Consider the following 16058-nt stretch of genomic DNA (forward strand, 5'->3'; position numbering starts at 1 on the left):
GCTTCAGGAGTGAAGCTGCAGATTTCTGAGGTGACTGTTACAGCTCATAAAGGCAGCGCCAACCCAGAGGGCACATAAAACTAAACAACAAAGATCCCACGATGCAGAAAAGGACCCAAACGGATTGCAGCGGCTGGCTGGGGCCAGCTGCTTTTATTCCCTTATCTGGCTCCACACACATCTGCTGATTGGTCCATTTTACAGAGCGCTGACTGGGCCGTTTTACAGAGAGCTGATTGGTCCGTTTTCACAGAGTGCTGATTGGTCCGTTTTGACAGAGTGCTGATTGGTCCGTTTTGACAGAGTGCTGATTGGTGCATTTACAAACCTTTAGCTAGACACAGAGGGCTGATTGGTGCGTTTACAATCCGTTAGCTGGACAGAAAAGTTCTCCAAGTAACCACCGGTTCCGGAAGCCCAGCGGGCTTCACCGCTCCCTGGTGCTGGTGCGTGGGAGTTTGCGGCGTCTAGCCAGGGCGCTCCCGCAGCCAAGAGAGCGCTGGTCCCCTGTTGGAGTCCAGCAGGCACCCCTCTGGCTGCTCTGAGGAGGGCCCGCCGAGCCCGCGCTCACCCGGAACCGCTCCTGCCCGCCAGCGCCCCAGCTCCCGCCCACGCCTCCCCCCAACACCTCCGGGCCAGCAGAGGGAGCGGACTCCGGCCTCGGCCAGCCCCAGCGAAGGGCCCCCGCAGCGCAGAGGCGGGCTGAAGGGCTCCTTGAGCGCGGCCAGAGCGGACACCAAGACTGAGGAGGCGCCGAGAACCAGCAAGGGCTGCTAGTACGTTGTCACCCCTCAAGAGGACATGAAGACGCTGGTAGCTTGGAGGAACACAGGCATGACAGAGACCCAGAGGACCGTATGGAGGTCTTTGGGACTAATGATGGCGTGGAGGCCAGATGAGACAGGGGAGCCCAGAGACAATCTGGTGGGAGAAGCTTTCCCATACTGCCCCCAACCTGGCCAGTGAACCTTCCAAGGGCGTCGTTCAAACAACTTCCTCAAGCGGTGTCGGCTTAGAAGACAATGGAAGCTGACCTCACCAGGGAGCTTCCTCAGCAGCCTGCAGGGCACAGGAGGCACAGGCTGCAGCCAGGAGCACTGGGCACCTGCGGCCCACGCCCCTCCAAGGCCCCTCACGCTCACCTCACAAAGCTCTGCCTACCTCTGCTCCAGGGCTTTAGTGACATCACGGCTGTGATCTCCTCTCCCACATCAGCCCCAGGCCCTGGGCTGGCATCCTGGGTCCAGGTAGGAAGGACACGGGAGAGAAGGGGAAACAGCCTCACTTTTCTGGCAGGAGAGTGTTGTCCTTAACGTTCTCCAGTTTTTTCAAGAGACTTCTCCAAGCTGGAAAGCAGGAGATGGGTTATGGCGGTGAGGGAAGAAACTGGGACTTACAGGAGGCTGAGTGCATGTACCCTTAGGGGAGACCCCGGGATCGGGGATCAGACCCTGGAGCCCCAGCATCCCTGTGGAAGGCCACAGGGCCCCAAGAGTGAGAGCCAGGTGCCCGGGGGCCAGCACTGTGTCATTTACAAAGTGCTTCCCGACATGCCACCTCCTGGGGAGAGAGGACGGGGCACTCTCAAAGAGGACTCAGCCATGTTAAACAGCTGCCCACATAGACCTGCATCCCCTCCAGCATGTCCAGGTGGTCACTGGTCCCCTCCCCCACACAGTCCCCTCCTGGGCAACACCCGCTCCCTGGACCCCAAGGCTTCATCCCAGCAGGGAACGGGAGACATATCCCAGGTTCCAATCGCCTTACCAGGAGCTTCCCCACCAGGCCTCTGCAAATGACTTCCTAGGAGACTTGGTGCTTATTCCTAGGGACAGGTGAAGCTGTCATCTCTGGGGCTTCTGGGACCCTCAGAGCCTTACCTTTCCAGGTGATGTATTTATTTCCGATCCTGAGCCATTCCCCCACTTCAGCTTTATCCTGAGAGACAAGACAGAGTGAGGGCGCAGGCCGGGTCTCAGTCTCCTGTCCCCATAGCTGCAGACCCACAGTGCTCGTGAATGACACACTTTCTCCGCCCGGCTCACGGAGCCCTGTGTGCTTCTCTTTCCTTTCACTCGATTCTAAAGTGCATAATAACCTGTTCTGGTTTCCTTCTTCGAAAAGCACGGAGGGGTTTTCTTTTTTTTTTTTTTTTTTTTTGAGACGGAGTCTTGCTCTGTCGCCCAGGCTGGAGTGCAGTGGCGCTATCTCGGCTCACTGCAAGCTCCGCCTCCCGGGTTTACGCCATTCTCCTGCCTCAGTCTCCCGAGTAGCTGGACTACAGGCGCCGCCACCTCGCCCGGCTAATTTTTTTGTATTTTTAGTAGAGACGGGGTTTCATTGTGTTAGCCAGGATGGTCTCGATCTCCTAACCTCGTGATCCGCCCGTCTCGGCCTCCCAAAGTGCTGGGATTACAGGCTTGAGCCACCGCGCCCGGCCATGCACGGAGGGGTTTTCTATGTGAGGCCCGCCCTGGGCGTCCTCAGTGCCTGTTCCCCTGCTTGGGAACCACACACACTTGCGTCCGCAGGAGCCTCTGAGCTGGCAGGGGAGGATTCGGCTTCCGAGGAGGCCAGAGGCGAGTCCAGGCTCAGGTGGGGGCTCTCAGGGGCTCAGCACAGCCGCCAGAGAACCCCACACAGAGGCTGGGCCCCGAGGCACCTGCCCGGGAAGGCGGCTGATGAGCCGGGGCTCAGGGCCTGTCCTCCCACAGAGACCTCACCCCTCTCAGGACCGGGTCCTCGCCGCTGAGTCCCGGGGTTTGTTTTTGCTCTGACGCCTCCTGTGCACCCCACAGATGGTCTGGGAGCTGGGGATGGAAATCCTATGCCCACTCCAACCCCTGCCTGCCCTGCTGTCCCTAGAGGGATGATGAGACTTCCCATCACAGGAGCGCCTCTGCTTGATTTGGAAAAGTGGAAAAGAGAGCAGGAAAAATAGAATCATTCTCTGCTGGGTGTGGGCTGAGGGCTCCTTACATTCTCGCTGTTCTCCTCTCTGGGAGGCACTGAGGACGGCTCCCTGGGAAACAGGGAGGAACACCAGGCTAAACCCAACGAAGAGGATGAGATGGATGATCTGGGGAACGGGGCTGGGGCACAGCTCTGTATCAATAACACTCAGAGGAAAGAGAATATCCATGTCAGCTGCACTGCTGTCCTCCGGCTACTGAGCCCTGGGCATCCCCTCTGGGAGTATTTATTGGGGCCCAGGCCCACATCACAGAGCTGGGGCCTCCCCCTCACAAAGGGCTCCTAAGGGTGGGTGGGCAGTGGGAGGAGGAGGCTAAATCCCAGCCCTGCCCACCACCACCCACCCCTGCAGTTCCCTTCACCCTCCTGGCCTTCTCAATGTTTCTCAGGGTTTCTCAATGTTGGTCAGGCTGGTCTTGAACTCCTGACCACAAGTGATCCGCCCGCCTCGGCCTCCCAAAGTGCTGGGATTACAGGCATGAGCCACCATGCCTGGCCATTTTTTTAGTTCTTTTAACATACAGTAACTGCTTTGAAGTCTCTGTTTGCTAAGTGTGACATCTAGGGACATGAAGACAGTTTCTATTGACTGGTTCCCTCCACACTTTCCTGTTTTTTTGTCTTATAACTTATCATTGAACACTGGATGCTTTAGGTTATAGACTGTTCTACGCTGGATTCTGATTCTTTTCTCCTGAGAATTGTTGTTACTGTTTTGTTCATTTGTTTGTAACCTGCCTGTACTAAATTTGTAAATTCAGTCAGCAGTGTGTAGCCACAGCCGCCTCTGCTCATTTTTTGTTTGTTTCTGTTCTTATGCATGGCTTCCCAGGAACCGCTCCTTTATCTGCATGCATGGTATTCCGCCAACAGTTGTGTGAATTTGTGCACTAACACCTTGAGTCGGTGAGGCTTCCATTGCTGCTGATGGATCTCCCCGTGGACTGGGGCGTGCACACAGAGCTCAGGCCATCTGCTTTCCACAGGCATCTCCCCTCGCCATGTCTTCTCTTCACATGCGCTCAGGCACTGTCATCAGTCAGGGATGCTGGGTGGTTCGGGCAGGTTCTGGTCTCTGGGGAGACGAGCAGAGCTACTGGTCCTTCCTGTTTGTTTGCATCAATATCCCTGTTTGAAAATTCTCAAATCATGTGAGGCCCTCTGGTGGTGACAGCAAAGCTGCTGGTTTCGTGGCGTTCAACAAACGTGTTTTACATTTAGGTCTATGAGCCCGGAGTGGTGGCTCAGGCCTGTGATCCCAGCACTTTGGGAGACTGAGGTGGGTGGATCACCCGAGGTCAGGAGTTCAAGACCAGCCTGGCCAGCATGGTGAAGCCCCATCTCTACTAAAAATACAAAAATTAGCTGGGTGTAGTGGCGCATGTCTAATCCCAGCTACTCGGGGGGCTGAGGCAGGTGAGTCACTTGAACCCGGGAGGTGGAAGTTGCAGTGAGCTGAGATTATACACAATAAATTAACGATTTAATGCCCATATAATGGAGTGCTGTGAAGCTCTTAAAAAGAATGCCATGAGGATGATCAACAAATACTGTTCTCCTGGATGAGGTTTATTACCATCAGCTCCATTTTTCAGATGAGAAAACCGAGACTTAGAGAGGTTACATAATTTTCCGAAGGTCACTCCCTACCGAATGTAGGAGCGGGGATCTGACAGCCACCTGATCACACCCAAGAACAGCATTCTCTCCTCCGCTCTCCTCCATGGCCCCCTGTGACACCCAGGAGACCTCCCCAGCTCTGCAGTCCCCAGGGCCCTGGTGTCCATAACCCGAGGAAGGGGAAGGGCCATGAGATCTTGGGCTTTCTCACTCTCCGAAAATGAGCAAGTGAGAATGAGACTTTGCTTAGAAGTATAAATAAATGCGACATTTATTGCCTATCAGATATGAGAAGCAGTTTCTCTGTTTAACACATGTGTTAGTATCGGTGTCTCTTGTTATTCAAACTCTCCCTACTGAGCTCGAGAATCAAAGTCAGATAACTTTGTCGATAAATCCCTTCCTCTCTGCACCCTTGCTACTCACTGTCTCAAGACCCAAACTCACTGGGACAGGGCGCTGGCCTCCTGATTCTAGCCTGGTGTCTGCCTCTCACTACGCACATCGGGAGCCAGAGAGCAGAGGAGGGGCGGCTGTGAGTGCACAGAGCACACACGTGCGATTGCCCCCACCCCGCCCCCATTATCTCTATGGGTGTGATGATGAGAAACTTTCACCTTTCCAGTGAGCTACTGTGCTGCTTGGACTTTCACAGGCGTGTTTACGTGATGGATTTTCGTACATACAGCCGTCAGTGGAGGCCTCTTGTCCCCATCTCGGGAACCATAACCCAGAGTCCCAAAGGGGAGCTTGCCCTCATGGATGGAAACTGAGGCCCTCAGAGATGCCATCGGCCTTGATCCCTTGCTGCTATTCAAAGATCTCGACGTTACCGGAGATTCCTTGGGGCAGCCGGACATGCCTGCGTTGAGGAAGCGTCCACTCACACGCCGTGGGAACGTTGTAGATTTTACTGTGATGCAAACACTCCCTGTGAGGCCGCCGGTGCCCAGGGCCCATTGTTGGGTGCTTTTGAGGGTGGGAGGTGGAGGCGTTTCCGTTTTGCTTGGGGGATCAGCATCACCCTTCCTTTCTTTTCCTCTGGGCTGGTGCTCAGATGGTGAGAGCACAGTGCTGATGAGGTGGGCCCTGGGGTGGAACCCACGGCCCCCTCTGACTCCCAGGAGACCTGGCCAGCTGCAGCGGCCCCCGCGGACCAGCAGAGGGACAAGAGAGGAGCTGACGTGGAGGAGCCGAGGCCCACTGGGGGCTCCGGGAGAGTCCGTCCGCCTGTGGACAGCAGCTCAGGGCTTCAGCTGCTTCCGGAGAGGAAACACCGCTCCCTAGACTGAGGCATCGTTTTGGTTAAAAAAAAAAAAAAAAAGTTGTTTTCATCTTCGTGTAAATTTTTGTTTGTAACAATATGTTAGTTGTGACAGTTACCACTATTTGTTTTTTTTTTTTTGAAATTATTTTTAGAGATGGGCTTTCGCTATGTTGCCCAGGCTGGTCTCAGACTCCTGGCCTCAATGGTCCTCCCACCTTGGCCTCCCAAAGTGCTGGGACTACAGGTGTGAGCCATGGCAGCTGGCCTGTTTTTGTTTATTACTACAGATATTATATGGAGCCTTAAAGCCTCCTGGAGTGAGAGCTAGTTCATAACCACACTGTTTGGAGAGAAGAGAACTAGCTGGAATTCTTGTTCTCCAAAGATGTAGAATTATCATCCCAACAACAGCCGTCCCTCACTCTGTCCTGAGGAGCCTCAGGTGTGGCCCATCCACCCCCTCAGCGTTTCCCTCTGTCCTGAGGACCCTCAGGTGTGGCCCATCCACCCCCTCAGTGTTTCCCTCTGTCCTTGGTACGCCCAGATGTGGCCCATCCACCCCCTCAGTGTTTCCCTCTGTCCTGGGGCTGCTCAGGTGTGGCCCATCCATCCTCAGTGTTTTCCTCTGTCCTGGGGACCCTCAGGTGTGGCCCATCCACCCCCTCAGTGTTTTCCACTGTCCTGGGGACCCTCAGGTGTGGCCCATCCACCCCCTCAGTGTTTTCCACTGTCCTGGGGACCCTCAGGTGTGGCCCATCCACCCCCTCAGTGTTTTCCACTGTCCTGGGGACCCTCAGGTGTGGCCCATCCACCCCCTCAGTGTTTCCCTCTGTCCTTGGTATGCCCAGATGTGGCCCATCCACCCCTTCAGTGTTTCCCACTGTCCTGGGGCCGCTCAGGTGTGGCCCATCCACCCCCTCAGTGTTTCCCTCTGTCCTTGGTATGCCCAGATGTGGCCCATCCACCCCTTCAGTGTTTCCCACTGTCCTGGGGCCGCTCAGGTGTGGCCCATCCATCTTCTCAGTGTTTTCCTCTGTCCTGGGGACCCTCAGGTGTGGCCCATCCACCCCTCAGTGTTTCCCTCTGTCCTGAGGACCCTCAGGTGTGGCCCATCCACCCCCGCAGTGTTTTCCTCTGTCCTGGGGACCCTCAGGTGTGGCCCATCCACCCCTCAGTGTTTGTCCTGAGGACCCTCAGGTGTGGCCCATCCACCCCTCAGTGTTTCCCTCTGTCCTGAGGACCCTCAGGTGTGGCCCATCCACCCCCTCAGTGTTTCCCTCTGTCCTTGGTACGCCCAGATGTGGCCCATCCACCCCCTCAGTGTTTCCCTCTGTCCTGGGGCTGCTCAGGTGTGGCCCATCCATCCTCAGTGTTTTCCTCTGTCCTGGGGACCCTCAGGTGTGGCCCATCCACCCCCTCAGTGTTTTCCACTGTCCTGGGGACCCTCAGGTGTGGCCCATCCACCCCCTCAGTGTTTCCCTCTGTCCTGGGGCCGCTCAGGTGTGGCCCATCCATCTTCTCAGTGTTTTCCTCTGTCCTGGGGACCCTCAGGTGTGGCCCATCCACCCCCTCAGTGTTTTCCACTGTCCTGGGGACCCTCAGGTGTGGCCCATCCACCCCCTCAGTGTTTCCCTCTGTCCTTGGTATGCCCAGATGTGGCCCATCCACCCCTTCAGTGTTTCCCACTGTCCTGGGGCCGCTCAGGTGTGGCCCATCCATCCTCTCAGTGTTTTCCTCTGTCCTGGGGACCCTCAGGTGTGGCCCATCCACCCCTCAGTGTTTCCCTCTGTCCTGAGGACCCTCAGGTGTGGCCCATCCACCCCCGCAGTGTTTTCCTCTGTCCTGGGGACCCTCAGGTGTGGCCCATCCACCCCTCAGTGTTTCCCTCTGTCCTGAGGACCCTCAGGTGTGGCCCATCCACCCCCGCAGTGTTTTCCTCTGTCCTGGGGACCCTCAGGTGTGGCCCATCCACCCCTCAGTGTTTCCCTCTGTCCTGAGGACCCTCAGGTGTGGCCCATCCACCCCCTCAGTGTTTTCCTATGTCCTGGGGACCCTCAGGTGTGGCACATCCACCCCCTCAGTGTTTTCCTCTGTCCTGGGAACTCTCAGGTGTGGTTCATCCATCCCTTTAGCGTTTCCCTCCAACCTTGGTAAGCTCAGGTGTGACCCGTCCACCCCCTCAGTGTTTCCGTCTGTCCTGGGGACCCTCAGGTGTGGTCCATCCACCCCCTCAGTGTTTTTCCTCCCACGTTCTCTATGTTTTGTTTCCAATCTTCCCACACAGGTGGAGAGAGGAGGGGATCCCATTGCCTGTGAGGAGGACACGGCTCCTGGGTGGGCCCTGCAGATTGTGAAGTTCAAGTAACAGCTCCTGGGAAGGTCTCTGTGTGTCAAGATCGTGGGGATGAGACAGATGCAGGGACCACACTGTGCCCTGCTCTGTACCTCTGAGTGTTGATCCAGCTGCCTTGTGACCAGGACACTTAGAAGAACCGTAGATCCTGCAAGAGGGCAGGTTTGGAGAGCGAGATGAGCACGCCTGAGGGATTAAAGTGTAACTTGAACCACTGCCTTGCAAACTGCATGAGGATGTGCAGGTGTGTGTGTGCTGGGAGGATGTTTAGCAGCCTCATGGAGGGGTAACTGACATACAAGAGAACAAGGCTGGGCGAGGTGGCTCATGCCTGTAATTCTAGCACTTTGGGAGGCCGAGGTGGGTGGATCACCTAAGGTCAGGAGTTTGAGACCAGCCTGACCAACATGGTGAAACCCCGTCTCTATTAAAACTACAAAAAATTAGCCAGGCATTGTGGTGGGTGCCTGTAATCCCAGCTATTCTTGAAGGGTTCCAGATGCCAGGAGCCATGGAAATTATCCTCATCCTGATCATCTGGCTTGGCAAATGATGATGAAGGTAGTTTTCCCACAAGATAGGCATAGCCTTTGGGACAGTGCCTTGTTTATTTTCTAGCACAAAATAGGCATTAGAACAGTGGGACTTTGTAGGCATATGGAGATTTTTAAGGTTCCTTAGGAGTCAGGTAAAAATTTCTTCAATAAGACAGACAAAACACTATCCCCAAAGAAAGTGATTGATACATTGGGTGATAGTAAAATTAAGAATTTTTCGTCAATAAGAGAGCAAAAAGATGGGACTGGGTGTAGTGGCTCATGCTGTAATGCCGGCACTTTGGGAAGCCAAGGTGAGAGGATCTCTTGAGGTCAGGAGTTAGAGAACGGCCCGAGCAACTTAGCAAGACCTTGTATCTAGCAAAAACGAAAAATTAGCTGGGCGTGGTGGTGCATGCCTGTGGTCCCAGATACCTGGGAGGCCGAGGCAGGAGGATCACTTGAGCCTGGGAGGTTGAGGCTGCAGTGAACCATGACTGTGCCACTGCACTCCAGCCGGGGTGACAGGGTGAGACTCTGTCTCTTAAAAAAAAGAGGCGGGAATGGAGGAGGGTGAATCACAGGTAGAGTATAAAGAGAATTCCTGTACATTAATAAGAAAAATGCATGCAGGGCTTAATACCTAGGTGACGGGTTGACAAGTGCAGCAAACCACCATGGCACGTGTTTACCTGTGCAACAAACCTGCACGTTCTGTACATGTGTCCCAGGGCACATGTTTACCTGTGCAACAAACCTGCACGTTCTGTACATGTGTCCCAGAACTTAAAGTAAAATAAATTTTTTTAAAAAATTAAGAAAAAAGCTGGCAGGCCAATAGGTGAAAGAAATGAAGAGGGACAAAAAAGGGAAGGAGGAGGGAGGAGGGAGGAGGGAGGAAGGGAGAGGAAAGAACAAATGAACATCCCAGTGGCCAAAAAGCATATAAAACATGCTCAACCTCGTAAGCCATCAAATTTAAACCACAGTGAGAAGCCAATATTACACCTACTCGAATGGCTAAAATTAAAAACACTGTTGATACCAAGTTTGGGCAAGAATGTGGAGTAACTGAAACTTCATATACTACTTTTGGAAATGTAAAATAGCACAACTACTTTGGAAAACCCTTGGGTAATACCTACTAAAGGAGACCACATCTGTGATCCCCACATTCCACTCCTATGCATAGACCCAAAAGAACTGTGCACTGGGCCGGGCGCGGTGGCTCAAGCCTGTAATCCCAGCACTTTGGGAGGCCGAGACGGGCGGATCACGAGGTCAGGAGATCGAGACCATCCTGGCTAACACAGTGAAACCCCGTCTCTACTAAAAACCACAGAAAACTAGCCGGGCGAGGTGGCGGGCGCCTGTAGTCCCAGCTACTTGGGAGGCTGAGGCAGGAGAATGGCGTGAACCTGGGAGGTTCAGTAAGCTGAGATCCAGCCACTGCACTCCAGCCTGGGCAACAGAGCGAGTCTCCATCTCAAAAAAAAAACAAACAAAAAACTGTGCACTGTACATGTGTTCACCAAATGATGTGCACTAGAGTGTTTTATCAGCACAATTCACAGTAGCCCCAGCTTCCAACAGGAGAATGGATAAGTACCTCTCAGTATATTTATAGAGTAAAATTCTTTTTATTTTTATTTTTATTTTTATTTTTTATTTTTTTTGAGACGGAGTCTCGCTCTGCCGCCCAGGCTGGAGTGCAGTGGCCAGATCTCAGCTCACTGCAAGCTCCGCCTCCCGGGTTCACGCCATTCTCCTGCCTCAGCCTCCCGAGTAGCTGGGACTACAGGCGCCCGCCACCGCGCCCGGCTAGTTTTCTGTATTTTTTAGTAGAGACGGGGTTTCACCGTGTTAGCCAGGATGGTCTCGATCTCCTGACCTCGTGATCCGCCCGTCTCGGCCTCCCAAAGTGCTGGGATTACAGGCTTGAGCCACCGCGCCCGGCCTATAGAGTAAAATTCTTATAGCACTGAAAATGGATTAACAGCTACCATGCACAGTTGGTGAATCTCAGCAACATAATGCTGAGCAGAAGAAGCCAGACACAAATGAATGCGTACTGCACGATTCTGTTTCTGTGAAGCTCTAAAACAAGCAAAAGAAACATCTGGTGAGAAGTCAGGATAGCAATTATCTTAGTGCTCTGGGGGAGGTAATATTCTATTTCTTGATCTGAGGGCTGGTGTCCAGATATATTCACTCTACAATAATTTACCAAGCTGCCCACTGGGGATTGGTGGCTTCTCTGTATGTATATTATACTTCAATTAAAAAAAATAGTCAACAACAAAAACCTAACAATCAAATTAAGAAATGAGCAAGGCCAGGCGCAGTGGCTCACACCTGTAATCCCAGCACTTTGGGAGGCTGAGGCGGGCAGATCACCTGAGGTCAGGAGTTTGAGACCAGCCTGGCTAGCATGGCAAAACCCTGTCTCTACTAAAAATACAAAAAAATTAGCTGGGCGTGGTGGTGGGAACCTGTAATCCAAGCTGCTTGGGAGGCTGAGGCAGGAAAATCATTTGAAAGAAAGTGGAGGTTGCAGTGAGCACAGATTGCACCATTGCACTCCAGCCTGGGCAACAAAAGTGATACTCTGTCTCAACAGAAAACAAACAACAAAAAAATTAGCCAGGTGTGGGGGCACATGCCTGTAATCCTAGGTACTCAAGAGGCTGAGGCAGGAGAACCACTTGAAGCCAGGAGGCAGAGTTTGCAGTGAGCAGAGATCACGCAACTGCACTCCAACCTAGGTGACAGAGGGAGACTCCCGTCTCAAAAAAAAAAAAAAAAATTCTAGTTTGTTGCTTTGTGTGTGTGTATACATATATGCACATGTGCGCGCACACACACATATAAAACAGTGTGTTAAATTATTTCATATGAATGCAAGAAAATAATAATTTTCTTTCTTTTTTTTTTTTTTTTGAGACACAGTTGTGCTCTGTCGCGCAGGCCAGAGTGCAGTGGTGCGATCTTGGCTCACTGCAAACTCCGCCTCCCAGGTTCACGCCATTCTCCTGCCGCAGTCTCCTGAGTAGCTGGGACTACAGGCGCCTGCCACCACGCCTGTCTAATTTTTTGTGTGTGTTTTTAGTAGAGACAGAGTTTCACTGTGTTAGCCAGGATGGTCTCGATCTCCTGACCTTGTGATCCACCTGCCTCGGCCTCCCAAAGTGCTGCGATTATAGGCGTGAGTCACTGCACCCGGCCAGGAAAATCATAATTGTTTTGGTAAATTGATCACTTTGCAAAGCATGTGAATTCAGACCATTACAGGAAGGTATTAACATAAATTAAGAGGGTAACGGTTAACTCTGTTTTTGTAAATGTGATTTTAGGCTTGCCACAGAATTCTGAAGGAATGCTACTCACTAAATTCATTTTTCCTCTACTTCAAATAGTGCTATTAATATCCATGTGGAAATTAGAGTGTGAAGGGGATAACCGAATCGAGAATGGTAATATTCTGTACTCCCGAGTAATTGATATCATCAGTCCTTTAGAGCTATATTCTTAGCCCAAGAAACTCGCAAATTACGCTTTGAAATGGCAGTGGGATAATTAAGGAATCAGAGAGACCGAGGGGTGGAGGAGGAATTATTTAATTATTTAGGTGCACCCACCCAGTCGGATTAACATCCAAAGGACTGAGCCCCGAACAAAGAGTCGAGTTACCTTTTAAGCATTTCGTGGGGCGGGGGGAGATCTGTGCAGGGGGAAGCACGTTACAGAAGCGAGAAACAAAGACAGTTATTCAGTTGAGACATGCATTACATCATTTTTTACTTTTCAAGGAACAACATGTTTTACGACTTATCGGTCTAGTGCCCTTGCAGCTGCACAGCTGGAGAAACGGTCTTCACAATGCCTGGGATAGGGAGAGAGAAGGCTCAGTAGCCACAGACAGAAAAACAGGCAGTTAATTTTTAGAGGACTCCACCTCTTTCTCTTCTTCAGGGGGAATTGGGTTTTCTTACATAAACTGAGTTTTTGTTTACACGTTCTTTAATTTCTTTTCATTCCTGTTTCATTTCCCCCCTTTGGTGCTTTGTATAACAAAGGTGTTAATAGAAAGCACCAGTATTTGCCACCTCTTGGTGGAGCTGAGCTGCTGCTTTTACTGGCAGTGGCTGATATTTGGTTAATGCCATCCACGGCGTGGTAGTGTGTTGGGTTACTGCTGCCTCTGTAGTTGACTGAATACTCCTAATACACAGGGGTGAAAGGCAAGGGAGGATGAGGCAGATGCCAAGAATAAGCAAAAGCCTACCAATGAGGGTTTTGAATCCTCCAAAGGTTGAGAACCATCCTCCAAACAAGGAATCCGGGGACCATCCGGACCAAGTCTAAACTGGAGCTTGGGCCAACTTGCGTATTCTAGCTGTGATTATGCTTCTAGTTTTTTTATTTTTATCATAAATTGGATACCCTAAGAGTTCCCCTTGGTTTAGAGGAAGTAAAAAGAAGGATGGCTTGATTGTTTCTAACACACATCCTTGTCCATTTAGCCGGCAGTTGCCGATATGCCCGTGCTCCACATGTCCAATATCGGCCAGAGGGTGCTTTCCAAGCATCTGGAGCCTCTAGCTGATGCCAAGAGTGGCTTAGAGTAGAGAATCGAGAGAAAGGGTTTGGAGCTGGTAAGTAGGAGTGGTTCTGGGCGTTTCTCCGTTGAGTTTTGTTTTCGGCTTGTTGTAATACATTGCCCTGGGCAGGTGGTTTCTCCTACTGCCTCTGTGAAAGTCTTTCCTTAACGGGAGATACAGTATTTTCCAATTATGGAGGTTTTTAACAACCAAACACTGGCTGAGGCTGTAGGTTCACTGGCAGGGTTAGGCGAAGTGAAGTTATCTTGTGGCATTAATTTCTTTGCCTCTCCTGGCCACTGGTTCCCCATATCAGTTCCTCCACATACGAGGGATGAGGAAATTCCTAAGCTGCCAGCTATGTTTTCAGCTGGTTGAGTAAGTTTTTGGTTGATGGGAAAACTCAGGCACTGACTGATCAAAATGCTTATTGAATGACTTATGGACCTGAAATTGTGGGGTTGGACATACTTGAGTCTTTCTAGTCTATTTGACCATTAGTAGTGGAACTTTTTTTTTTTGTTTTTTTTTTTGTTTTTTGTTTTTGTTTTTGTTTTTGAGACAGAGTTTCGCTCTTTTTGCCCAGGCTGGAGTGCAATGGCGCGATCTCGGCTCACCGCAACCTCCGCCTCCCGGGTTCAAGCGATTCTCCTGCCTCAGCCTCCCGAGTAGCTGGGATTACAGGCATGTGCCACCACCCCGGCTAATTTTGTATTTTTAGTAGAGACGGGGTTTCTCCATGTTGGTCAGGCTGGTCTTGAACTCCCCACCTCAGGTGATCCACCTGCCTCAGCCTCCCAAAGTGCTGGGATTACAAGTGTGAGCCACCGCGCCCAGCATTAGTAGTGGAACTTTAAGGCCTGCTTCTTGTCTATTAACTCGTAATAGTGCCATCTGTCCTGTAGACCAAAAAGGTAGCTCTGGCTTTAAGATAGTAAATTTTTTTTTTTTTTTTTTTTTTTGAGACGGAGTCTTGCTATGTCGCCCAGGCTGGAGTGCAGTGGCCGGATCTCAGTTCACTGCAAGCTCCGCCTCCCGGGTTCCCGCCATTCTCCTGCCTCAGCCTCCCGAGTAGCTGGGACTACAGGCGCCCGCCACCGCGCCCGGCTAAGTTTTTTTTGTATTTTTTAGTAGAGACGGGGTTTCACCGTGTCAGCCAGGATGGTCTCGATCTCCTGACCTCGTGATCCGCCCGTCTCGGCCTCCCAAAGTGCTGGGATTACAGGCTTGAGCCACCGCGCCCGGCCAAGATAGTAAATTTTAAAGGATTGCATGTTCTTGTCTTACAATTTGGTTTGATTGACATACTACTTAGCAGAGCAGTCCTTCCTGAATATAAGTGTTGGAGCTGTGGTAGCATAGACCACTGAATGTTACAGTCTAGGCATCCGATTTGTGGTTCTCTGTACAGATACTTAGGGCTGCTCCTGCTAAGCCTCTCTTGTGTTAAACCATTGCAGACTATTTCTGGTTGTATGTGTAGGTTTGTAACTTGGTTCTTGTACATTTATAGTAGATATGATACAGTAGAGTTTTAACTGTCGTATGTTTTTACTCAGTTAGTGTGTACACAGTGTGGGCATCCTTCTAAAGGTTTCTCCTCTTCTAGTATAGGCGGAAATGGTAACAACATCAGTGTATGTAATAGAAACATGCTAACACTACACATGGGCATAGCAAACCTTCTTCTGGGCATAGACATTTGCAGCATTTGCAGTAATAACATGACAACAGAACAATCAGTACTGATAGAATTATAACTAGGCTTATAAATGGTATCCACATTCACTTATCTGGAGATGGTCCTCTTAGCTTCAGCTGTGCATAGACTAGTCAGCTTCCGGGATGTGACTAGAGCAGAGCTTGCAGGATTCTCAAGCTTCAGCCGTGCGTAGACTGACCAGCCTCCAGTGTGGTCAGAGCAGGGCAGTCGTCCTTCTTACCGGTAGGCGTAGGACTATTCGGGTGGGGAGATCTGGGTCTTGTTGGTTAATCCACTGGTCATCGTCAGGAGTCACTGCTGCCGCTGGTTTCAGCCGGCTAGGATGAATCCAAGGTGTGACACCTGCAACTTTCACAGCAGTGGAAGTAGACATGATTACAATATGAGGTCTATCCTATATGGGTCCTAGATTGGTTGGATTCCATTTTTTTTTAGCTTAAACAAAATCCTTAGGTTTAAAGGGTGTACTGGGTCTGTTAGACTTACAGTCATTTTTCTATACCTAGCCATGCATTTTTACATGGCCATACCTAAAGTCTGCATTTGCCTTCTTAAAGTTAGTTGTTCTCGTTTATAGAAATTACCTTTAATCTGACTTATGATGGGGGTGGGGGTGGCCGGCCGAACAAAATCTCACAGGGCGAATACCCAGTTTGTTTGGTGGAGGTGCACCCGACTCGGAGGAGGACCACGGGCAAGACCTGATCCTACCTCTGATGAGTTTCTTGACACAATTTCTTCAGTAGTTGTTTGAATGTCCGGTTCATGCGTTCCACCTTCCCTGAACTCTGTGGTCAGTAGGCTGTGTGCAGTTTCTATTTGATCTTTAAAAGTTGAGTCAGCTGGCCGGGCGCGGTGGCTCAAGCCTGTAATCCCAGCACTTTGGGAGGCCGAGACGGGCGGATCACGAGGTCGGGAGATCGAGACCATCCTGGTTAACACGGTGAAACCCCGTCTCTACTAAAAAAAAAAATACAAAAAACTA

The 16058-nt window shown here is 51.3% G+C and overlaps 1 protein-coding gene across 1 annotated transcript; it reads left to right on the top strand.

The window, feature by feature from the left end:
• The first annotated feature begins 5355 nt into the window (after positions 1–5355).
• On the top strand, positions 5356–8519 carry LOC100424814 (uncharacterized). The gene is given in 7 exon segments (XM_078004382.1): positions 5356–5526; positions 5718–5813; positions 6377–6935; positions 7080–7148; positions 7333–7579; positions 7630–7739; positions 7840–8519. Coding segments are annotated over 7 exon segments (1806 nt in total). The 3' UTR covers positions 8394–8519.
• Positions 8520–16058: the final 7539 nt, after the last annotated feature.

Source organism: Macaca mulatta, chromosome 6, assembly GCF_049350105.2.
Source record: "Macaca mulatta isolate MMU2019108-1 chromosome 6, T2T-MMU8v2.0, whole genome shotgun sequence".
NCBI lineage: Eukaryota > Metazoa > Chordata > Mammalia > Primates > Cercopithecidae > Macaca > Macaca mulatta.